The 25,923-nt window shown below is 40.3% G+C and overlaps 1 protein-coding gene and 1 long non-coding RNA gene across 6 annotated transcripts; both read right to left on the reverse strand.

Moving 5' to 3' along the window:
- Window positions 1-1,294: 1,294 nt before the first annotated feature.
- On the reverse strand, window positions 1,295-1,575 carry LOC139657253 (uncharacterized). The gene is made up of 2 exons (XR_011696173.1): window positions 1,477-1,575; window positions 1,295-1,364 (listed from the first exon to the last, which is right to left on the reverse strand). It is a non-coding gene; the product is annotated as an uncharacterized lncRNA (long non-coding RNA).
- Window positions 1,576-4,207: 2,632 nt separating this feature from the next.
- Window positions 4,208-25,028, reverse strand: LOC139657256 (NLR family CARD domain-containing protein 3-like). Of its 5 annotated transcripts, XM_071535028.1 has the most exons (11): window positions 24,921-25,028; window positions 24,207-24,309; window positions 23,981-24,094; window positions 23,770-23,883; window positions 22,760-22,838; window positions 22,345-22,570; window positions 20,271-22,074; window positions 19,994-20,167; window positions 16,872-17,045; window positions 15,855-15,901; window positions 14,219-15,207 (listed from the first exon to the last, which is right to left on the reverse strand). In XM_071535028.1, exons 2-11 carry the CDS (start codon window positions 24,293-24,295, stop codon window positions 14,648-14,650), a joined length of 3,381 nt encoding a protein of 1,126 aa, XP_071391129.1. In that variant the 5' UTR covers window positions 24,296-24,309; window positions 24,921-25,028; the 3' UTR covers window positions 14,219-14,647. The 5 variants fall into 5 exon arrangements, with proteins under 5 accessions (XP_071391130.1, XP_071391127.1, XP_071391128.1 ...); XM_071535029.1 differs by lacking the exons at window positions 14,219-15,207; window positions 15,855-15,901; window positions 16,872-17,045; ... (6 more) ...; window positions 24,207-24,309; window positions 24,921-25,028 and adding exons at window positions 4,208-5,253; window positions 5,950-5,996; window positions 6,195-6,368; ... (5 more) ...; window positions 10,754-10,856; window positions 11,561-11,610; XM_071535026.1 differs by lacking the exons at window positions 14,219-15,207; window positions 15,855-15,901; window positions 16,872-17,045; ... (6 more) ...; window positions 24,207-24,309; window positions 24,921-25,028 and adding exons at window positions 4,208-5,253; window positions 5,950-6,368; window positions 6,771-6,944; ... (4 more) ...; window positions 10,754-10,856; window positions 11,561-11,610.
- Window positions 25,029-25,923: the final 895 nt, after the last annotated feature.

Here is a 25,923-nt window from a genome sequence, read left to right on the forward strand (position 1 = left end):
ATGTTCTCCTCAAGCAGCTGGAACAGAATAATATACGAATTAAACTTACTACTAAGATCTGGACACAAAATATCAAACACCATCTTGTAGAGACTGAAAGCTCACTGATCTAAAGAGTGTAGCATAGAGACTATTATGGTGAGAGTGGTTGTTTTTCAGTTTGTTTGTTTTTTTATTTATTTATTTGTTTATTTGTCAGGGACAATGCAAAACAAACATTGTAACAGGTTACAATAACAAGATACATATGCGCTGCATATGGGATTTCTAGCCAAGGCTAATTTGCAACCCCTGTCCCTGGTTAGGCTTTTATACTTAAAAAAAAATGGTCATAACATATCATCATTACCAAAAGTACATTAGTTAATTGAGCAGATAATAAGTCGTGACATTCTCATACGTGTGACATGATCATACAGAAGTTACAATATTTACATAAAATTACAGTCATTTTACATGTGTTGCGTATGTGTATGTGTGCACATGTGTATGTGTATATGTGTATCCCTACTTCATGGCAATTTACAGTATGTGTATGTGCATAATGTTTGTAGATTTGTATGTCCGTGTGCATGCATGCGTGTATGTATGTTTGTCTATGTGTGTCTGTTCCTCTATCCATGTGTCCATGTCCATGTGCATGTGTGCGTGCACAAGTGCATGATCAATGATCAATGATCGCAGGTTTGGTTTTGTTTCAGCCAGTCTTTCACCTTTTCGACATTTGTAGCTGAAGTAAAAGGTGTTGTTGTACATTTACACACCATAAATATGGAGGCCAGGTCTGTTTGATGCTCCTGGGCAGACTGACCACTGGGAACCTCTGACCTCTCCTGGTGGACTCTAGAGAAAACATGATGCACAACACATGATCTCCACTTTAACTCCACTGTAAATGCTGCTCTGATTATTGGATGTGATGTTTTGAAAGAGGAAACTCAATCAACAGAGCATGAAGGACCGGAATAATTCTGACTGTGAATCTGACAATAGTAAAACCATCTGTTTTCATCATCAGTTTTAAATAATTACCTTTGATCAATAGACTTGTGTCCATCTTTGAAGTCAATAGGCCGTTTATTTGACCAGTCACTCTTCATGGAGACACAGCTGGGTTCAGGGGAGTCTGGTCTCTCCTGCTGGATCCTGATAGAAACATTATGAACATAGTGAAGGTTATCTGTGTCCTTATGAAGAAGACAATTTTATTTTCTTAGTAATGCTAACATACTTAGATAATAATGACTTACATATTTTCTGAACAATGTTTATCTTCAAAATGTATAGGTCGATACATAGACCGGTCACTCTTCATGGACACACAGCTGGGTTCAGGGGAGTCTGGTCTCTCCTGCTGGACTGGGCTTCAACACAACAGAGACAGAGCTTTTACTCTGAATAATGATGCTGTAATGATTTCACTGCTGAGCTCTGAGATGGAGAACAGTCATGGACAGTAAAAGATCCTCATCTTACCTCTTAGCTTTGGTCCGGCTGTCATGTTCCCCAGACAGAGTGGTTTTAGAGGGAGGGAGCCCCTCCTCTCTCTCCTCAGACAGACTCATAGTACAGCGAACACCTTTACACAAACACACTGGGCTGATTCATGACAACAAGGTTTCCATCACAGGAAATATTATTTCAAGGGCTGATTCTTCCTGTCAGCCCCACGTCACATATACAGAGTGAACGTAATACTCAGACCAGCTGCCCTTTACATCAAATACATTGACCAGGTTCATCTAGAAAGGATTTTTAAACCTCTGGGACAATTGAGTACAGAAACCCTGAGAGGCAAGGGGGGAAAAAAAGGTTTGCAGTCAATGCTGGCCAGTTTTTCCTTCATCAGTCCTGGGTGTCTGTGAACATTTGATGTGAGGCTGCTTTCACATCTTCATAACTTAAGTATCAGTTCCAGTATTACATCAAAACTTCTGTAAAGAAAATCACCGCAGACATGGTGAACCGACTCATGACTTCCACGGGACATTAGATTATTAAAAAAAAGCATTCCTTTGCTACAGCCTGCACAGTAATCCTGTTTTCTCTAAGAAGTTAAACAAGCTTCTGCATCAAATACGTAATTAAGCAATATCACACTCTAGATTGTGCTGATATACAGTGTAACAATCTAGTGATATTGCTTAATCCTTCTGCAATCTTTATATATATGTCCTCGGCTCTCACTGTCGCTCCTGTGTGTATTTGTGTGTGAATGAGAGAGAGTAAAATACTGGAACTCCATTTGATGCCATGTGTATATTGTATGTGTGTTCATGTGTGTTTGTATGTCTGTGTATATGTATATTTTTTGTACGCGAGAGAGAGGAAGAGAAGAGAGGGAGACACAGATGAAGACAAAATGGCCTCAGGTTCTTTACCATGCTTCACAGTTACTACAAATTTAAATACTTCAATTAATTGATTTAATAACCACCAATCTTTGTACCCTGATGGTGTACAGCGTTTATAAAAAATATATATTAAAAAAAGGTAAATGTTTCACTTTTTCTAACTGTAAGATCAGTCCAGGAGAAGTCATCAAATTTCATGCAGAAAATAATAAATTTAGGAGGTTTTCACTGCTTTTAAACTCAGAAATGGGTCATTGTTGACCAGAGGAAAACAGGCGGGGGGCAACAGTACCCCAGGGGACCCCAGGAGTCCTTGAGGGGGTCCAGGGAGTCCCTACTGAAATAAGGAATATTTTAGGTTCACTATAATGTAAATTAATTAACACATAGACTGACAGACAGTTGTGTTTTACAGGTTTTAAAGCTATAAAGAGTCTGTAAAATCGACCAGTATGTTGAATAATGATAGATTTAGAGAGTTCCCAAATTGTGTGAAACTGGGTAAAATAAGGTCTTCAAAGGGTTTCATCTAAAATGCACGACAACCATCCATTTATGAGTTAAACTGACCTGTATTTTGAGTTAGGATAGGTTAAGAAAGTGAAAAAAATAGTGTAAAATAGGTTTTAACAGGGGTGACATGTAATTTCGATGACATTCATAAAAATACAAAACCCCTCTTGTCTCATGAATCCAGGCCTTTATGAAGCCACCGAACTCACACTGGGTAAAACAATGTACTGCGTGTTTAATGAAATGCTGCCCTCTACTGGTTATAGGAGAAAATACATGCCGGTTTTTGGCCTCATTGTGAAGCTACAGAGCAAAATGTGAGGTTTGGTTGCTCGAACATGTAGGCCTTTGTGCAAATTATGTCTCCCTTCATGTTTGATCATCTTCGTCATCAGCTTTAATTCTGTCAAGGCCGAACAGTTCTGAGTTTCAAAACTTGGTGAAAAAAAAAGAAGTATTTTAAAATTGTTGCAAGGTTGTCCTGATGGTGGCGCTCTGGACCAACTGCAGTCTGTGTCACTTTGGGGTCAATCCCAAATTTGTATCTGAAGGTTGGTTGCTCTAGTATCAAGTATTTAGGAATTATGTGTCTTCATGGTCAGCTTCATTTGTGAACCACGGCCAAACGGTTTGGATTTTCAAAACTCTGGATAATATAATCTAAGAAATCAATATATGTTTTGTGTGCAAAATTTCACTGAGATTGGATCAACTTCTCCCAGCAGTCCCATGTTCAGTCAGACTCTGACCTCTAGTGGCCGCTCTGCTGTACTGCAGCCTGACCAACAAACCTCTGAGGGGAATCATCAACCAGCAGGTCTCAAGCTGGGGTCCGGGGATCCCCCAGAGGTCCTTGAGGTGTTCCAGGGAGTCTCCAGTAAAATAAGGAATAGTTTAGTTTCACTATGATGTAAATTCATTTGAAATTATCCCAGTTAGAGAAAGTATAAGAATGATTATTGTAATCCCAGGTTTCACCACTCTTATCTCCTCATGAACAGTGCAGACACTTCTACAGTTCAATCAAAAACTTAAAATCCGCCCAAATGGGTCTCTGACACTAAATCTGACCCAGTTGGTTCCACATTAAATCAGACAGACAGACAGATATGCCAGGCCCTCATTATCAATAAGAATTTGTTCTTAATTGACCTGCCTGCTTAAATAAAATAAAATAAATTAAAAAAGATAGATACATAGACAGACAGATAGGCAGCTGTGTTTTACAGGTTTTAAAACTGTAAAAGTTGGTAAGGTCTACAAAGGGTTTCATATAAAATATTTATTTGAAGGAAACATAATTACATATTAAAGTCAACAAATTACATTTAAAACTATGCTTGCTTGAAAAAAAGAAAATCAAACAATGTTCATTTAACTATTTCTGGGAAATGATTGTAAAAATCAAGATAGATGTTTATCTTGGAGTGGAGAGATTAATTAAATACCAAATAAAACAAAAGTCCAAAGGGAAGATAATTTAACCTGCAAATCATCAAAAACAGATTCTTGATTATTTCTTGTTAAAGAAAATAAGATGTCCATGTTCCTGTACATGTGTGATGTTAAAACCCAGTTCAGTTACCCAACACACAGAATACACTCTATTTACAGACTGATGGATCATGTTTGTTTACTGTGAAATGAGAAGTAAACTTATATAACAATACAAACATTATTAATATCCTGTCTTTAAGTGTAAGTATGTGTGTGTGTGTGTGTGTGTGTGTGTGTGTGTGTGTGTGTGTGTGTGTGTGTGTGATCCTGTACAGACTGAACTATCATTTCAGCAGCTGTCTTTGGTCAGCAGTGTGAGTGTTTCTCTACACAGGAGGCGACTCTCCCTCCTAGATCTGACACAGAGACACTGAGGAACCAGACCCAAACCAGAACATAAATCCAGGATAGAGTGGTTCAGTGAATGTGGAGTGGAAGGTGTGGATGTGGATCAGTGTGTCAGAGGAAACTGTGTAGAAGGACAGAGAGCCAGCAGGCCAGTCCAGATACACTGCTACTCTGTTAGAGGCAGAGGAGGAGAGGGAAAGTATGTCTGTTTCTCTGTTATTATGACAGACAGTGTAACCATCATCATAGCAGTACAGACTCCAGGACTTTTCATTCCCTCCAAGCCTGCTGTCAGCATCCCTTGCTCTCCTACTGATTCCTCTGTAAGTCACTCCTATACAAAGATCTCCTTTCCAGTCAACCTCCCAGTAACAGCGACCAGTCAGACCATTTCTACACAGCAGCTGTTTCCAGTAGTCAAATCTCTCTGGGTGATCAGGATATGGCTGCTCCTCTCTCACCAGTGTCAACTTCCTGTTGTCTTCAGACAGGAAGAGGTTTCTGTGTGCTGTGTTTGGGTCCAGTGTGAGTTCACAGGCATCTGATGGAGAGAACAAGACTTAATACAGCAGCAGATATTGCTTTTATCTAATAGACCTGTTGTGTTTATTATTGGCTGATTTATTTTGCCTGGCAATTAATTTCCTAACACTTTCATGATGACACATTGTGTCAGCCATCCTCTTCATTCAGAGAAGAATTTGAATGAATGGACATCACATACTGCTGTGTAAATGAACTTTCCATCTGTAAGCCATTTATATGGAAACTAATTTGGATTTAGACTATATATTTCATTATTGAGATGTAGACAATTCTGAATTACTATTATTTTCTAACTTTTATTCAGGTGGTGTAACCTACATTCATAAAATGCTTCCTGCATAATCTTAATTGCCTTAAATTAATGCTCCTCAATCACTGGTTCATAATTATAGCAGAGACACGTCATCTTGCTTCTTTAATTTAGTGGAGAGAAGAAGCTGTTGAACGTGAGAGCAAAAAAGTTTTTTTTTTGCAGTGCTTCATTGGGTTTTATTATTACCAAATTAAATAAATAGTTAAACTAAGATCATGGAGTATGAATGTCTTTGTAGTCACACATCAGCTATATGTTTCTTGGGGGTTCAACAGTTGAAAGCAGCTTAGAAAATACAGAAGAAACTGCAACTACACCATCTAAATGACTGAATGTGTGCTGCTTTGTTTTCATGAATAAAACCAAATACACACTTACACTTCCTCAGACCTGGTTTCAACCTCTGCACTCCACCATGGTCCACACTGGGGGGAGAAACAAAGTCAGACCAGCAGATTCTCTTTGATGATGGAAACATGGGCAGTAAATAACTTTCACTAAGAATGATTATCCAGACGATGTCATCAATATTCCTCAGCTTCTCAGTCTGACTGAGAAAATCGCTGCCAACGCAAACCCCTCTATTAGACACTGCCTCTGCCTGGCAGCAAGCCTCTCCATACCTGAGAGAGTCCAGTCTCCAGTGTGGATCCTCCAGTCCAGCAGAGAGCAGCCTCACTCCTGAGGTTCCTGGATGATTGTAGCTCAGGTCCAGCTCTCTCAGATGGGAGGGGTTGGAGCTCAAAGCTGAGGCCAGAGAAGCACAGCCTTCCTCTGTGAGCAGACAGCCTGACAGCCTGCACACACACCCACACACACACACACACACACACACACACACATACACACACACACACACACACACACACACAATGCAGTCGAATGCTAGCAAAAACTGTGACCAGCCCAAATACAAATACTCGATCACATGATCTGCTTTGTGTTTTCATTTGGTCCAGTTTGAGAGTTCTTGACTGGATTTGTGACAAAATCTTAAAAGTCCTTTCTGTTATTTTAGGTCTCAACAACAGAGGCAACAAGGAGAGGAAATAATGAAATTTAATCAGGAGAAACAGTTCACAGAGCTTAGAAAGTAGCGCTAAATGTTGGTATCACAACTGGTTTAAGAATCACATGAGCAGAAAAATCAAAAGCAGGATTTAACTGGTCATGTGTTGAACAGGTTGAGGAATCCTGACCTGAGAGTCTCCAGTCTACAGTGTGGACTCCCCAGTCCAGCAGAGAGTAGCTTCACTCTTGAATCCTGCAGGTCGTTGTTACTCAGGTCCAGCTCTCTCAGACTAGAGGACTGGGAGCTGAGAACTGAGGCCAGAGCTTCACAGCTTCTCTCTGACAGATTACAGCCACTCAGCCTGAAAGATAATTAGTGATGAAGGCAAAGAACTTGTAAAATATATGTTTTTTTTCTCATGTGTAGAAAAGATAACATTATAAATTTAATATATCCAATGATCTATGAACCTACAATGATTTATTGGAGGCTTTGACCACTGGCAGCAGCCTCAGAAGAGCCTCCTCTGAAGCAGAGTATTTCTTCAGGTCAAACACATCCAGCTTCTCTTCTGATGACAGTAAGATGAAGACCAGAGCCGACCACTGATCAGGGGAGAGTCTGGCTGTGGAGAGACTTCCTGATCTCAGGTACTGTTGGATCTCCTTCACTAGAGAACGGTCATTCAGCTCATTCAGACAGTGGAACAGATTGATGCTTCTCTCTGGAGAGGGATTCTCCCTGATCTTGTCCTTGATGTACTGGACTGTGTCCTGATTCCTACAAGGCCTACTTCCTGTCTGTGTCAGCAGGCCTCGTAGGGGAGTCTGATTGGTCTCCAGTGAAAGGCCCAGGAGGAAGCGGAGGAACAAGTCCAGGTGTCCGTTTGGACTCTGTAAGGCCTTGTCCACAGCACTCTGGTAGAAGTATTTTAGTTTAAATTTGCCTCTTAATAGTGTAGACCACCAGGATGGTGACTGTGGTTCTGACAGTAGATTGACACCAGTGTTGATGAATGACAGAGAGACATAAACAGCAGCCAGAAACTCCTGAATGCTCAGATGGACAAAGCAGAAGACCTGGTCCTGGTACAGCCCATGCTCCTCTTTAAAGATCTGTGTGAACACTCCTGAGTACACTGAGGCTGCTCTGATATCAATGCCACACTCTGTCAGGTCGGCTTCATAGAAGATCAGGTTGCCTTTCTCCAGCTGCTCAAAAGCCAGTTTTCCCAGAGAGAGAATCATCTTCCTGCTGTCTGTAGTCCAGAGTGGTTCTGTCTCAGCTCTTTCATGATACTTCACATTCCCCTGGATGGTCTGAACCACCAGGAAGTGGATGTACATCTCAGTCAGGGTCTTGGGCAGGTCTTCTCTCTCACTGGTTTTCAACACATGGTCCAGAACTGTAGCAGTGACCCAGCAGAAGACTGGGATGTGACACATGATGTGGAGGCTTCGTGAAGTCTTGATGTGGGAGATGATTCTGCTGGCCTGCTCCTCATCTCTGAATCTCTTCCTGAAGTACTCCTCCTTCTGTGGGTCAGTGAAGCCTCTCACCTCTGTCACCATGTCAACACACTCAGGAGGGATCTGATTGGCTGCTGCAGGTCGTGTGGTTATCCAGAGGCGAGCAGAGGGAAGCAGTTTCCCCTTGATGAGGTTTGTCAGCAGCACATCCACTGAGGTTGACACTGTAACATCAGTCAGGATCTCGTTGTTCTGGAAGTCTAGAGGAAGTCGACACTCATCCAGACCGTCAAAGATGAACACAACCTGGAACTTGTCAAACCTGCAGATTCCTGCTTCTTTGGTCTCAGTAAAGAAGTGATGAAGAAGTTTTACCAAGCTGTACTTTTTCCCTTTCAGCAGATTCAGCTCTCGGAACGTGAATGGAAATGTGAACTGTATATCCTGGTTGGCTTTGTCTTCAGCCCAGTCCAGAGTGAACTTCTGTGTTAAGACTGTTTTCCCAATGCCAGCCACTCCCTTTGTCATCAATGTTCTGGTTGGTTTATCTCTTCCAGGTAAGGGTTTAAAGATGTCTTCACATTTGATTGTTGTTTCTGGTCTCGCTGGTTTCCTGGATGCTGTTTCAATCTGTCTGACCTCATGTTCATCATTGACCTCTCCACTCCCTCCCTCTGTGATGTAAAGCTCTGTGTAGATCTGATTCAGAAGTGTTGGGTTTCCTGCTTTAGCAATCCCCTCAAACACACACTGAATCTTCTCCTTCAGGTTAGATTTGAGTTCATGTTGGCACAGAGGAGCAAGAGTTTCTGAATGAACAAACAACAAATAACATCAATAAATTGATGTTATATTATATATATATATATATATGAGAAATGTAAATATTTCCTGGTAAATGTGTCCATTTAACAACTGTGTGGTATCCATTTATCTCATTTCGGATGAGTGGAAAAACTGTTCCTGTGTGTGCAGCTAAATGTGAAAGGCAACATTTGGTGTGTTGTTGTTTTTAATGTAAACCACTCTGTTCAGTATTTCACACCCACATTAACAAATCAATAATTTAAACAGATTATCCATGGGGATTGTGCTCATTTACCTTCCAATGTGAAACTAAAGAGACATAGTTGTAGAAATTTCTGTATTTACAGCAGAGGTTAGAAATACAAACATTTCCATTTTCACACCATCTCCCCTCTCCATCATGTTAAACCTGTTAAAAGCCTCTTACTGCTCTGCAGAGAGTCAGCCAGCTCCTCCTGCTTCATTCTCCTCAGGAAGATCAGTGTGATCTGCAGAAAAGCCTCTCTGCTCCTCCTCTGCTCTTCCTTATCACCGTCCACTTCCTCATCCTCTCTCTGCCTCTCTAAGCATTCTGGGTAATCTAGACTCAGAACCCTCTGGAACTTTTTCAGCTCATTCTTCACCAAGGTGACGATGTTCTCCTCAAGCAGCTGGAACAGAATAATATACGAATTAAACTTACTACTAAGATCTGGACACAAAATATCAAACACCATCTTGTAGAGACTGAAAGCTCACTGATCTAAAGAGTGTAGCATAGAGACTATTATGGTGAGAGTGGTTGTTTTTCAGTTTGTTTGTTTTTTTATTTATTTATTTGTTTATTTGTCAGGGACAATGCAAAACAAACATTGTAACAGGTTACAATAACATGATACAGATGCGCTGCATATGGGATTTCTAGCCAAGGCTAATTTGCAACCCCTGTCCCTGGTTAGGCTTTTCTACTTAAAAAAAAATGGTCATAACATATCATCATTACCAAAAGTACATTAGTTAATTGAGCAGATAATAAGTCGTGACATTCTCATACGTGTGACATGATCATACAGAAGTTACAATATTTACATAAAATTACAGTCATTTTACATGTGTTGCGTATGTGTATGTGTGCACATGTGTATGTGTATGTGTGTATCCCTACTTCATGGCAATTTACAGTATGTGTATGTGCATAATGTTTGTAGATTTGTATGTCTGTGTGCATGCATGCGTGTATGTATGTTTGTCTATGTGTGTCTGTTCCTCTATCCATGTGTCCATGTCCATGTGCATGTGTGCGTGCACAAGTGCATGATCAATGACCAATGATCGCAGGTTTGGTTTTGTTTCAGCCAGTCTTTCACCTTTTCGACATTTGTAGCTGAAGTAAAAGGTGTTGTTGTACATTTACACACCATAAATATGGAGGCCAGGTCTGTTTGATGCTCCTGGGCAGACTGACCACTGGGAACCTCTGACCTCTCCTGGTGGACTCTAGAGAAAACATGATGCACAACACATGATCTCCACTTTAACTCCACTGTAAATGCTGCTCTGATTATTGGATGTGATGTTTTGAAAGAGGAAACTCAATCAACAGAGCATGAAGGACCGGAATAATTCTGACTGTGAATATGACAACAGTAAAACCATCTGTTTTCATCATCAGTTTTAAATAATTACCTTTGATCTATAGACTTGTGTCCATCTTTGAAGTCAATAGATCGTTTCCTTGACCGGTCACTCTTCATGGACACACAGCTGGGTTCAGGGGACTCTGGTCTCTCCAGCTGGACTGGGCTTCAACACAACAGAGACAGAGCTTTTACTCTGAATAATGATGCTGTAATGATTTCACTGCTGAGCTCTGAGATGGAGAACAGTCATGGACAGTTAGAGATCCTCATCTTACCTCTTAGCTTTGGTCCGGCTGTCATGTTCCCCAGACAGAGTGGTTTTAGAGGGAGGGAGCCCCTCCTCTCTCTCCTCAGACAGACTCATAGTACAGCGAACACCTTTACACAAACACACTGGGCTGATTCATGACAACAAGGTTTCCATCACAGGATATATTATTTCAAGGGCTGATTCTTCCTGTCAGCCCCATGTCACATATACAGAGTGTAGTAATACTCAGACCAGCTGCCCTTTACATCAAATACACTGACCAGCTTCAGGAAGGAAGTGTATTTTAGTATTGGCCAAGCGTTTTGTTCACTTGGTGAATCAACAGTGGAAGAAATGCACTTCAGTCAAGCTTATCCAAGCTGTCAGACTAGTTCTGAGACTTCCTGCATATTTCAGCAATGAAACGAGTTGAGATTACAATAAAAAGTTGGTAAATGTAGAAATTGATCTAAATCAATGTCGCTGAGCCTAACATGCGCTTCATGTCATGTCTGTCATTTTGCAATGCACAGACCAGTAAACAGCAGCACTGCTCTCAATCCAACAGTCTCCTGCTGTGGAAACAGAGGTGAAACTTAAAATTAAAATTAAAAAGTAACTTGATACTTTTTAATCAGAAATGTATTAAACTGCTCAACAGTTTAATGAATTTCCCCTAGGGGATCAATAAAGTGCAATCAACACTCACATGCACATGAGTGCAGTGCACAGACTGACATATTGCCCATCCCTCCTCCCTCCTCCCTCCCTCCCTCCACCTCCACCTCCACAAAACAACCACCAACAGAAGTAAAACATTGAGGGTCTTTACCTGGTGAACTCACATCCAAAACACAGACAGAAGACGCTGCTTTTTCTCCTTCGTCAGTCCTGGGTGTCTGTGAACATTTGATGTGAGGCTGCTTTCACATCCTCATAACTTAAGTATCAGTTCCAGAAACATCAGTATTATATCAAAACTTCTGTAAAAAAAAAACACCACAGACACGGTGAACCGACTCGTGACTTCGTGACATTAGATTATTAAAAAAAAAAATTCCTTTGCTACAGCCTGCACAGTAATCCTGTTTTCTCTAAGAAGTTAAACAAGCTTCTGCATCAAATACTGTAATTACCCGTAATTAAGCAATATCACACTCTAGATCGTGCTGATATACAGTGTAACAGTCTAGTGATATTGCTTAACCCTCCTGCAATCTTCATATATATGTCCTCAGCTCTCACTGTCCCTCCTACTATAAAGCCTCTCTTTCTCACTGTGTGTATTTGTGTGTGAATGAGAGCGAGTAAAATACGGGAACTCCATTTGATGCCATGTGTATATTGTATGTGTGTTCATGTGTGTTTGTATGTCTGTGTATATGTATATTTTTGTACATGAGAGAGAGGAAGAGAGGAGAGGGAGACACAGATGAAGACAAAATGGCCTCAGGTTCTTTACCATGCTTCACAGTTACTACAAATTTATAAATACTTCAATTAATTGATTTAATAACCACCAATCTTTGTACCCTGATGGTGTACAGCGTTTATAAAAAATATATATTAAAAAAAGGTAAATGTTTCACTGTTCCTAACTGTAAGATCACTCCAGGAGAAGTCATCAAATTTCATGCAGAAAATAATAAATTTAAGAGGTTTTCACTGCTTTTAAACTCAGAAACATGTCATTGTTGACCAGAGGAAAACAGGAGGGGGGCAACAGTACCCCAGTGGACCCCAGGAGTCCTTGAGGGGGTCCAGGGAGTCCCTACTGAAATAAGGAATATTTTAGGTTCACTATAATGTAAATTAATTAGAAATGATCCCAATTAGACAATATATAGGAATGATTATTGTAATCCTAGGTTTCACCACTCTTATCTCCCCATGAACAGTGCAGAAACTTCTACAGAAAAAACAGAACAAACTTAAAATCCGCTCATATGGGTCTCTGACACTAAATCTGACCCAGTTGTGTTTCAATCAGACAGACACATAGACTGACAGACAGTTGTGTTTTACAGGTTTTAAAGCTATAAAGAGTCTGTAAAATCGACCAGTATGTTGAATAATGATAGATTTAGAGAGTTCCCAAATTGTGTGAAACTGGGTAAAATAAAGTCTTCAAAGGGTTTCATCTAAAATGCACGACAACCATCCATTTATGAGTTAAACTGACCTGTATTTTGAGTTCGGATAGGTTAAGAAAGCAAAAAAATAGTGTAAAATAGGTTTTAACAGGGGTGACGTAATTTCGATGACATTCATAAAAATACAAAACCCCTCTTGTCTCATGAATCCAGGCCTTTATGAAGCCACCGAACTCACACTGGGTAAAACAATGTACTGCGTGTTTAATGAAATGCTGCCCTCTACTGGTTATAGGAGAAAATACATGCCGGTTTTTGGCCTCATTGTGAAGCTACAGAGCAAAATGTGAGGTTTGGTTGCTCGAACATGTAGGCCTGTTTGTGCAAATTATGTCTCCCTTCATGTTTGATCATCTTCATCATCAGCTTTATTCCTGTGTCAAGGCCGAACAGTTCTGAGTTTCAAAACTCTGTGAAAAAAAAACAACTTTTAAAATTGTTGCTGTAGCAAGGTTGTCCTGATGGTGGCGCTCTGGACCAACTGTAGTCTGTGACACTTTGGGGTCAATCCCAAATTTGTATCTGAAGTTGGTTGCTCTCGTATCAAGTATTTAGGAATTATGTGTCTTCATGGTCAGCTTCATTTGTGAACCACAGCCAAACAGTTTGGATTTTCAAAACTCTGGATAATATAATCTAAGAAATCAATATATGTTGTGTGCAAAATTTCATTGTGATTGGATCAACTTCTCCCAGCAGTCCCATGTTCAGTCAGACTCTGACCTCTAGTGGCCGCTCTGCTGTACTGCAGCCTGACCAACAAACCTCTGAGGGGAATCATCAACCAGCAGGTCTCAAGCTGGGGTCCGGGGACCCCCCAGAGGTCCTTGAGGTGTTCCAGGGAGTCTCCAGTAAAATAAGGAATAGTTTAGTTTCACTATGATGTAAATTCATTTGAAATTATCCCAGTTAGAGAAAGTATAAGAATGATTATTGTAATCCCAGGTTTCACCACTCTTATCTCCTCATGAACAGTGCAGACACTTCTACAGTTCAATCAAAAACTTAAAATCAGCTCATATGGATCTCTGACACTAAATCTGACCCAGTTGGTTCCACATTAAATCAGACAGACAGACAGATATGCCAGGCCATCATTGTAAATAAGAATTTGTTCTTAATTGACCTGCCTGCTTAAATAAAATTTAAAAAATAAAAAAGATAGACACATAGATAGACAGACAGATAGACAGCTGTGTTTTACAGGTTTTAAAACTGTAAAAGTTGGTGAGAAAAAGTCTCCAAAGGGTTTCATATAAATTATATTTGTTTATTTGAAGGAAACATGATTACATATTAAAGTCAACAAATTACATTTAAAACTATGCTTGCTTGAAAAGAAGAAAATCAAACAATGTTCATTTAACTTTATTTCTGGGAAATGATTGTAAGATAGATGTTTATCTTGGAGCGGAGAGATTAATTAAATACCAAATAAAACAAAAGTCCAAAGGGAAGATACTTTAACCTGCAAATCATCAAAAACAGATTCTTGATTATTTCTTGAAAATAAAATGTCCATGTTCCTGTGTGATGTTAAAACCCAGTTCAGTTACCCAACACACAGAATACACTCTATTTACAGACTGATGGATCATGTTTGTTTACTGTGAAATGAGAAGTAAACTTATATAACAATAAAAACATTATTAATATGCTGTCTTTAAGTGTGTGTGTGTGTGTGTGTGTGTGTGTGTGTGTGTGATCCTGTCCAGACTGAACTATCATTTCAGCAGCTGTCTTTGGTCAGCAGTGTGAGTGTTTCCCTACACAGGAGGCGACTCTCCCTCCTCTATCTGACACAGAGACACTGAGGAACCAAACTCAAACCAAAATCCAAACCCTGAGTAGAGTGGTTCAGTGAATGTGGAGTGGAAGGTGTGGATGTGGATCAGTGTGTCAGAGGAAACTGCGTAGAAGGACAGAGAGCCAGCAGGCCAGTCCAGATACACTGCTACTCGTTTGGAGCCAGAGGAGCGGGATGGTATGGCTGTTGATCTGTTATTGTGACGGACAGAGTAATGATCATCATAGCAGAGCAGACTCCAGGACTTTTCATTCCCTCCAAGCCGGCAGTCATCACTGTCTCCTCTCCTTCTGATTCCTCTGTAAGTCACTCCTATACAAAGCTCTCCTTCCCACTCTACCTCCCAGTAACAGCGACCAGTCAGACCATTTCTACACAGCAGCTGATCCCAGTAGTCAAATCTCTCTGGGTGATCAGGATATGGCTGCTCCTCTGTCACTGCTGTCACCTTTCTGTTGTCTTCAGACAGGAAGAGGTTTCTGTGTGCTGTGTTTGGGTCCAGAGTGAGTTCACAGGCATCTGATGAGAGAACAAGACTCAATACAGCAGCAGATTTTTACCTAATAGACCTGTTGTGTTTATTATTTGTTGATTTATTGGCAGTTTGACAATTAATTTCTTAACACTTTCATGATGACACAGCCATCAGCCATCCTCTGCATTCACAGAAGGATTTGAATGAATGTGAACTGCTGTGTAAATGAACTTTCCATCTGTAAGAGCCATTTATACAGAAACTACAATACATTTAGGTTTTATATATTCTGTTATAGAGATGTAGACAATTCTGTATTACTATTATTTTCTGACTTTTATTCAGTTGGTGTAACAGAAATTCCGGAAATACTTCATCCATAAAACTATTTGTGTTAAATTAATGCTTCTCACTCTTTGGTTCATAATTATAGCAGAGAAACATCATCATGCTTGTTTAATTTAGTGGAGAGAAGAAGCTGCTGAGCTTCGGAGCAAACTAATGAAATAAATAGTAAAACAAAGATCATGGACTAAAGAATGTTTTTGTAGTCACACATCAGCTAAATGTTTCTTGGGGGTTCAACAGTTGAAAGCAGCTTAGAACATACAGACGAAACTGTAACTACACCATCTAAATAACTTAATGTGTGCTGCTTTGTTTTCATGAATAAAACTAAATACACACTTACATTTCCTCAGACCTGGTTTCAACCACTGCACTCCACCATGGTCCACACTGGGGGGGATGAACAAAGATCGTTCAGAGTATCCACCATTATAATGTCTGTGGTGGAAATTTAAAATTTCCTTTGCAGCACTTAAAGTAATAGCTAAGCTAATAACTTTATGCGCCACATATCTGGAACAAACTCCCAGAAAACTGCAGGTCTGCTGCAACTCTCAGTTCTTTTAAATCAAGGCTGAAGACTTTTCTGTTTGTCGCTGCCTTTTATTAAATCAAATAACTATTCATCTCTCACACTGCACTGTAACATTTATTCTTGTATTTTACACCTGTCTTATTCTATTTTAGCCTATTTTTGTTTTTATTCTCTTAGCTATTTAATGAGCTTTATCTTTCTTGGTCTTTTATATGAATTTTATCCTTTTCATTTTGTCTCGATGCTTTTAATGTTTTATGTAAAGCACTTTGAATTGCCTTGTTGTTGAAATGTACTATATAAATAAACTTGCCTTGCCTTGCCTAAGCTGAACACATTCCGTTGGAATTTTTTGAAATTGGCCTATCTGGCTACCTGTGAGGCCTATCTGGCCCGTAAGTGCAGAACATTTTTTGAACACGGGAACCTACATTTACACTAGTATTTTTGTGAAAACTGATAAAATAAAACTATCACTATCAATATAAAAAAAATAAAACTACTAAAAATAGTATGATACAGAAATGGCTGTATCTAAAAAACTCCAATTTGTCTACCAATAAAGGCATGAAGAATATGTGAAATCAAAGATTTTGATTTTGGTATGTACAGTATAGCCACATACTTTGACAGTTCTCTTTTTCTGTTTTTACCTCTAACAGAAAATCTGAATCTGTGGAGCATTTCCTTAACATACTAAATTTAGTAATTTAGTTTAAACATTAAACAATATTCCTCAGCTTCTCAGTCTGACAGACAAAATGGCTGCCAACTCTAACCCCTCTATTAGACACTGCCTCTGCCTGGCAGCAAGCCTCTCCATACCTGAGAGAGTCCAGTCTCCAGTGTGGATCCTCCAGTCCAGCAGAGAGCAGCTTCACTCCTGAGGCTCCTGGATGATTGTAGCTCAGGTCCAGCTCTCTCAGATGGGAGGGGTTGGAGCTCAGAGCTGAGGCCAGAGAAGCACAGCCTTCCTCTGTGAGCAGACAGCCTGACAGCCTGCACACACACACACACGCACACATACACACACACACACACACACACACACACACAAGGTGTGCTACAGGTACATGATAGATTTCATCATTAGTACTCTACTCAAGTTAATTTGAATAATTCAGTCTAATGCGAGGAAAAAATCACAAATGAAAACAGTTGATCACATGATCTGCTTTGGTCCAGTTTGAGACTTCTCAACTGAATTTGCGACAAAATCTTAGAAGTCCTTTCTGAAATCCACTGAAAATTGAGTGAGCTATTGAAAATTATTAGGTATTGACAAACTAATGACTGTGAAAGTTGCTGTGTGATATGAAACTTGCAAAATAGGTGGTTTCACATGAGAACAATGAGAGAGGTATTGAAAATGTTTTTTTTTTGATGGGAGTGAGGTGATGTGTGTGTGTGTGTGTGTGTGTGTATGTGTGTGTGTGTGTGTGTGTGTGTGCCCCCACTTGCTACGCAGCCCAGTAGCAAGTGGGCGCTTGGACCGACATTCAGTGCCTTTCTGCCATGACTGCATCACAACCGTAGGTGATTTTGTCTTAATCAACATTGTGAAACATTGGCTCTGTTGCATTTACGGAACAGGCTGCATGTGTGAAAGGGGCCCAGAAGTCTGAGGCAGCAAATATTAAAGGATGTGCCGAAAAAACAAGACAAATTACCACATGACAGTGAAAAAGGTAAACAAAAACAACACAAAATAAAACAAAAAAAAAGAGATTATTATTATTGAATTTATTGCACTGTAGTTTTTTTTTGTTTTTAGCCCCTCTTGGTGGTCAAAAATGCAGCTTTGTCCATTTAAAGGGTCTATGTGTAATTTCTGCTGACATCGCTGGCTGCATTGGACCAGAATTAGATCAGCATTAGTTCAGCGATGTCAGAGATGACAACAACATATCAAGGCTTGGCCCCTCCTCCGCCTTCCTCAAGCAGCCAATGAGAACGGCCCATTCTCTGCCCTCCGTAGAGCAAGACAATCATCAGCATCAGTGGTGCTAGTCATACTGAGGCTCATCAACAAGCAATGTTCTATCGATGTTTTTCTGAGTTAGAGCATTTTTCTGCCGTGAATAGAATACTGACATTACCATGATTCGTGTTGTCTGTGGGTTTCTAGAAGATTTCGAAGGTAAGGAGTCACCGTTTTGTGTCTGTTTTGTGCCCACGTTTTGTTTTCACTCTTGTTACAAAGGAAGGGATCGTTGTTGCTATAACATTGTGATTGTAAAATGGTGTGTAGATTGAACCGATGTATTGCATGACAAGTTGGATTGAAAATGTCACCCTAAAAAACGTTAACTATGTGAGTAACACCAGTTCTCTGGCTGATAACAGGTTGTGTGTTAAAATGCGAACTCTTGGATTGGCTGGCAGGATTATATAGATGCTGAATTTATCAGACCACCCGACTGGTTAGTAATGAAGTCTCAAATTATATTTTCTGATGTATGTTTTTGCCGATAAGCAAGGCAGAAACAAACTGCCAGATTTTTGAAAGGACCTTGGTGTTACGTTCTATCTACAAGTGGTGCGTTGTCATTAGCCGTAACAAAGACTTGAGCACAATAACAAAATAATGAATTAGAAAGCATAGGAAATTGTTCTACTGCTGTTAGCAAAAATATTCAGTAATGGAGGAACTGTTACTTACAAGCTGTAGTATAGGCTCATGAATAAAACGCCAGGCTCTTAACAAGCGCCGTTTACTTCAACAGGCTAACAGCAAAGCAAAACATAATATTCTCAGTAGCGGCATAGCATTGTACATTCAGTAGTAGCCATCTTTAATCTGTCTATACGCAGCGTCTCAACTAGTACCTACTTTACGACAGGGCCACCTAGTGGTAGAAAGTAGCACTAATATAAATGATGGAACACAACACAAGCCACTTATTGTTGCTATTGGTAAATACGCTGTGACGTGTTTACTAATATTTGTCAACCCCTGCTGATATATAGTAATCCTATTATGCTTCAGTAAAGCAGAAATATTACACACTTAACCTTTAATGGAGCATTTGGAGAAACTCAGTCTCTGCCTTCCTGCTGCTGTACAACAAGGTTTGTGAAAACATTTTGGACTGTTTGATGTGACCGCCATTAGATTCATTACAGGCATTTGGAGTTCAGATGTCTGACCCATATCAATGCTGAGTCTGACCATGCACTGGATTGATTCCAGCTTTACTTTACAAAGTGCAATGTTGAAAAATAAACACTTCAATCAAAGAATGAAAATGAAAAAAAAAAAAAAAACTTGGTCGACCATTGGTCAACTCTGGGCTTTGCTTTATGAATCTTGATCAAGCAGGAAAAATCTTAGTTGGGAATGCTGCTAGCTTTTGCTAGCTTAGACCCCTCAGGACAGAAGGAACAGAAGAAAGAACAGAAGATCTCAACTTGCTCTCCGGCGCAAAGGGAGAGGAGCTCTGCAGTGTAACTTGGGCCCAAAACTAGCTGTGCTTTAAATGCATTCAGTGAATTCTTAATATGAATTTGATATCTAACTGATAACCAGTGGAGAGACGCTAAACATGAGGTTATCTCTTTTTAGCACGAGTTAAAATCCTAGCTGCTTTATTCTGACCAAGCTGGAGATGTGACAGTGAATTATGATGGAGACAGGAATTAAGAGACATGCAGTAATCTACATGATATGATATTGAAGCATGGATGACTTTCTGTAAATCATCCAGGTTCATGAGTGTGTATATGAAGCTGGATCAGAATAAAAGACATTCTGATGTCTTCCAATAAAATAATAATTAATAATTCCAATTAAATTAAAAACATATAATGGCTCTGAAATCCTGATATATATCTTGCATGGTCACACATTACTGATTCAGGAATACTGACCTGAGAGAGACTATTTTGAGAAATGTAATTTGGAGAAATGTGTCAAATCAATTGAACAAAATGCAACTGAATCTTACCTGAGAGTCTCCAGTCTACAGTGTGGACTCCCCAGTCCAGCAGAGAGCAGCTTCACTCCTGAATCCTGCAGGTTGTTGTTACTCAGGTCCAGCTCTCTCAGACTAGAGGACTGGGAGCTGAGAACTGAGGCCAGAGCTTCACAGCTTCTCTCTGACAGATCACAGCTGCTCAGCCTGAAGGAGAATTAGCAATGAAGATAAACAAGAACTTTGAAAATATATTTTTTCTCTTCTGTAGATCATATATATCAATATATTCAGTTATTGATAAACCTACAAAGATTTATTGGAGGCTTTGACCACTGGCAGCAGCCTCAGAAGAGCCTCCTCTGAAGCAGAGTATTTCTTCAGGTCAAACACATCCAGCTTCTCTTCTGATGACAGTAAGATGAAGACCAGAGCCGACCACCGAGCAGGGGAGAGTCTGTATGTGGAGAGACTTCCTGATCTCAGGTACCATTGGATCTCCTCCACTAGAGAACGGTCATTCAGCTCATTCAGACAGTGGAACAGATTGATGCTTCTCTCTGGAGATGGATTCTTCTTGATCTTCTCTTGGATGTACTGGACTGTTTTCTGATTGGTCTGTGAGCTACTTCCTGTCTGTGTCAGCAGGCCTCGTAGAAGAGTCTGATTGGTCTCCAGTGAAAGGCCCAGGAGGAAGCGGAGGAACAAGTCCAGGTGGCCATTTGGACTCTGTAAGGCCTTGTCCACAGCACTCTGGTAGAGGTGTGTTAGTTTAGACTTGTCTCTTAATAGTGTAGACCGCCAGGATGGTGATTGTGTTTCTGACAGTAGATTGACACCAGTGTTGATGAATGACAGAGAGACATAAACAGCAGCCAGAAACTCCTGAATGCTCAGATGGACAAAGCAGAACACCTTGTCCTGGTACAGCCCACGCTCCTCTTTAAAGATCTGTGTGAACACTCCTGAGTACACTGAGGCTGCTCTGATATCAATGCCACACTCTGTCAGGTCGGCTTCATAGAAGATCAGGTTGCCTTTCTCCAGCTGCTCAAAAGCCAGTTTTCCCAGAGAGAGAATCATCTTCCTGCTCTCTGTATTCCAGAGTAGATCTGTCTCAGCTCTCCCATGATACTTGACGTTCTGCAGTTTGGACTGAACCACCAGGAAGTGGATGTACATCTCAGTCAGGGTCTTGGGCAGGTCTCCTCTCTCACTGGTTTTCAACACATGCTCCAGAACTGTAGCAGTGATCCAGCAGAAGACTGGAATGTGGCACATGATGTGGAGGCTTCGTGAAGTCTTGATGTGGGAGATGATTCTGCTGGCCTGCTCCTCATCTCTGAATCTCTTCCTGAAGTACTCCTCCTTCTGTGGGTCAGTGAAGCCTCTCACCTCTGTCACCATGTCAACACACCCAGGAGGGATCTGATTGGCTGCTGCAGGTCGTGTGGTTATCCAGAGGCGAGCAGAGGGAAGCAGTTTCCCCTTGATGAGGTTTGTCAGCAGCACATCCACTGAGGTTGACTCTGTAACATCAGTCAGGATCTCATTGTTCTGGAAGTCTAGAGGAAGTCGACACTCATCCAGACCGTCAAAGATGAACACAACCTGGAACTTGTCAAACCTGCAGATTCCTGCTTCTTTGGTCTCAGTAAAGAAGTGATGAAGAAGTTTCACCAAGCTGTACTTCTTCCCTTTCAGCATATTCAGCTCTCGGAAAGTGAATGGAAATGTGAACTGTATATCCTGGTTGACTTTGTCTTCAGCCCAGTCCAGAGTGAACTTCTGTGTTAAGACTGTTTTCCCAATGCCAGCCACTCCCTTTGTCATCAATGTTCTGGTTGGTTTGTCTCTTCCAGGTAAGGGTTTAAAGATGTCTTCACATTTGATTGCTGTTTCTGGTCTCACTGGTTTCCTGGATGCTGTTTCAATCTGTCTGACCTCATGTTCATCACTGACCTCTCCACTCCCTCCCTCTGTGATGTAAAGCTCTGTGTAGATCTGATTCAGAAGTGTTGGGTTTCCTGCTTTAGCAATCCCCTCAAACACACACTGAAACTTCTCCTTCAGATTAGATTTGAATTCGCGTTGGCACCGAGGAGCAAGGGTTTCTGAATGAACAAACAACAAACGACATCAATAAATGGATGTTATATTAAATTTGTGTGTCTTTTGCTTTGTTCTGCTTCCTGATGTTCATCCTATAACATCAAGTTCGGCTCATTCTCTGTAATGTCCTTTGAGACTTGAATATGATAAACATCTATATAAATAAACTTGATCTTGAACATGTCTTGACTGTGTGTGCAGCTAAACGTGAAAAGCAACTTTTCATACCATCTCCCCTTTCCATCATGTTAAACCTGTTAAAAGCCTCTTACTGCTCTGCAGAGAGTCAGCCAGCTCCTCCTGCTTCATTCTCCTCAGGAAGTGCAGTGTGATCTGCAGAAAAGCCTCTCTGCTGCTCCTCCTCTGCTCTTCCTCCTCACCGTCCACCTCCTCATCCTCCCTCTGCCTCTCTACGTATTCTGGGTAATTTGGACTCAGAACTCTCTGGAATCTTTTCAGCTCGTTCTTCAAAAAGGTGACGATGTTCTCCTCAAGCAGCTGGAACAGAATAATATATGAATTAAACTTCCATACTAAAATCTGTACATAAAATCAACTCCATCTTGCAGAGTCTGAAAGCCCACTGATCTAAAGAGTGTAGCATGGAGATTATTATGGTCAGAATGGTTGTTTTTTAGTTTGTTTGTTTGTAGCTGAAGTAAAAGGTGTTGTTGTACATTTACACACCATAAATATGGAGTCCAGCTCTGTTTGATGCTCCTGGGCAGACTGACCACTGGAAACCTCTGACCTCTCCTGGTTGACTCTGTGGAGAAAAATGATGTATTGGGTCATATAATGTCACATACATACGCACACGCACATGCACACAGGCAGGTCGTTAAAGGTGTTGTTCTGTCATGAGATATATATATATATATATATATATATATATATATATATATATATATATATATATCCTTTATTTAACCAGGTAAAATTAATTAATTAAAAAATTAATTGAGATTAAAATCTCGTTTTCAAGAGTGACCTGGCCAAGAGAGCAGCATAAACATTGTTACAACAATAGACACAAACAGGAGCAATCATATTGACCAAGAGTACTATTTTCTCGATCCATCCTTTAAAATTGACTTAAACTCCCCCATAGTAATCAGCTCTGACAATTTCAGGTCCTTCTGTACATTATTCCAGGAAAAAGGGGCAGCGTATTTAAAAGGTTTTTTGTCTAATTCTGTTCTAACTCTGAGGACCAACATCTGTAGAATATCATGAGAGGACAGGCCATATTGATTTTGGTTTTTACACATGTATTTTACACAGATAAGGAGGAACCAGCCCAAGGAGAGATTTATATGTAAAAGCCAACCAATGCGAAAGTCTGCGGACATACAGAGACACTTAGCAGCAGCATACAGAGTACAGTGGTGTACGAGATTGCCACAGCCAGTAATAAAACGTAAAGCACAGTGGTATACAGTATCCAACTTCCATAGGCACTGGTCAGGTGCATTCATAAAGAGCAGATCACCATAGTCCAATAAAGGTAAAAAAGTTGCCAAATATTGATCACAAGATGAACACAACAGTAAATGCTGCTCTGATTATTGGATGTAATGTTTTGAAAGAGGACACTCAGTCAAAAGAGTATGAAGGACCAGAATAATTCAATATCTGATGACTGAATCTGACAACAGAAAATCCATCTGTTTTAATCATCAGCTTTAAATAATTACCTTTGATTGATAGACTTATGTCCCTCTTTGAAGGCAATAGGTGGCTCCATAGACCAGTCACTCTTCATGGACACACAGCTGGGTTCAGGGGAGTCTGGTCTCTCCTGCTGGATCCTGAAATATTATGAACACAGCAAAGGTATCTGTGTTCTTATGAATGAACAATTTTACTTATTAGTATTGCTAACATACTAAGATAATAATTACTTACTTGTTTTCATAAGGATGTTTATCTTTAAATTTTATAGGGTCCAACATAGACTGGTCACTCTTCATGGACACACAGCTTGGTTCAGGGGAGTCTGGTCTCTCCTGCTGGACTGGGCTTCAACACAACAGAGACAGAGCTTTTACTCTGAATAATGATGCTGTAATGATTTCACTGCTGAGCTCTGAGATGGAGAACAGTCATGGACAGTTAGAGATCCTCATCTTACCTCTTAGCTTTGGTCCGGCTGTCATGTTCCCCAGACAGAGTGGTTTTAGAGGCAGGGAGCCCCTCCTCTCTCTCCTCAGACAGACTCATAGTAGAGCCAACACCTTTACACAAACACACTGGGCTGATTCATGACAACAACGTTTCCATCACAGGATATATTATTTCAAGGGCTGATTCTTCCTGTCAGCACCATGTCACATATACAGAGTGAACGTAATACTCAGACCAGCTGCCCTTTACATCAAATACACTGACCAGCTTCATCTAGAAAGGATTTTTAAGCCTCTGGGACAATTGAGACATTGAGACTTGCGTTGGCAAGGTGGCAGTGTTTTGGTATCAACAGTGGAAGAAATGCACTTCAGTCAAGCTTATCCAAGCTAGTCACACTAGTTCTGAGACTTTCTGCATATTTCAGCAATGAAATTAGTTGAGATTACAATCTAATTGCCGATTTCAGTTACCACTAAAAAATACTACAGGTAAAACATTCTTCATCAATGATTTTGTCCCCAATGTCAGACATTAATGTTGAAAATTATGGCACAATGAATTCTAATGAATATTTAGATCTGCAAACATCGAAAGCACATTTTGAACAACTTTAGCAGAATCGTCTCATCCCAGTCTACTCTACAGTCACCCAGTTATGCAACACAATGTAGGATATGATTCATCAAACATTTATAATGATCCCTGGTAGGGTCTTTACCTGGTGAGCTCACATCCTGATCAAATCAAAGAGACTTTCTAGCTTCATCTGTAGAGGAAACACTGAGAGAGAAGACGCTGTTTGTCCTTCGTCAGTCCTGGGTGTTTGTGAACGTTTGACCTGAGGGTGCGGTCACATACTCATAACTTTAGATACAAAGTCCAGAAACATCAGTATGACGTCAAAACCAGTCTAACTTGTTTCATGTTGCTTGATTTAGAGTCTGATACAGTCGGCCTAGATACATCTCACACGTTGTGAGTAGTGGTGTGTTTGTCCTCCATATTATTATTATTATTGTAGCCCAGTTAAATTTATCATAGGACTGAATGTGTTAAAACTACTATTGTCCTTCATTCCCACTAGGGGGCGATAATGATGCTGTAGAGCAGGGATTCCCAAAGTGTGGTGCGTGCACCCCATGGGGGGCTCGAGCTGCCTCTAGGGGGTGCACGAGAGGAAAAATTGGGATTTTCTTTGTGGGATCCTTTTTTTGTCCATGTTATCTGTTTCTGAGCCTATGCATGTGTCATTCTCTTTGTTCTTTACATGGTGGATCGTGCGTAACTTTATTGCAATTTGATTCAAATTACTGGTGTTCTAATTTCCATAACCGCTAGGTTATGTATGGTTAATTGTAATTTAAACTTGATGCAATTTTTCTTTAATGCGGCTGAAAATATGACAGCATTTTTCCCCATCTTCTCTCATGATGGGCCTATCTGCCTCTGAGCATGTGTCCTCGCCCTCACCCATCCTCTTTGCTCTTTAAAAGTGAAGCTTGCGCGTAACTTTGTTGCAATTTATTGAAACTTTGTTGCAGTTTCAGTTTCATTTGAATGTGAGGGCGCATTGTTGCGATCTCTTGAATATTTTGTTATGTGTGTTCTGATTATTTATGCATAATTAAACTTGATGCCTTTAATGCGGCTATAAATAGGCTATGTTGTATTTTTTGTTTTTTTTGAAGGTGTGGAGGATTGGGGATGCATCAACCCGGTTG

Source organism: Centroberyx affinis, unplaced genomic scaffold (assembly GCF_046629955.1).
Source record: "Centroberyx affinis isolate AG114_WGS23_722 - 3 ecotype Tasmania unplaced genomic scaffold, CSIRO-AGI_Caff_v1 ptg002648l_1, whole genome shotgun sequence".
NCBI classification, from domain to species: Eukaryota; Metazoa; Chordata; class Actinopteri; order Beryciformes; family Berycidae; genus Centroberyx; species Centroberyx affinis.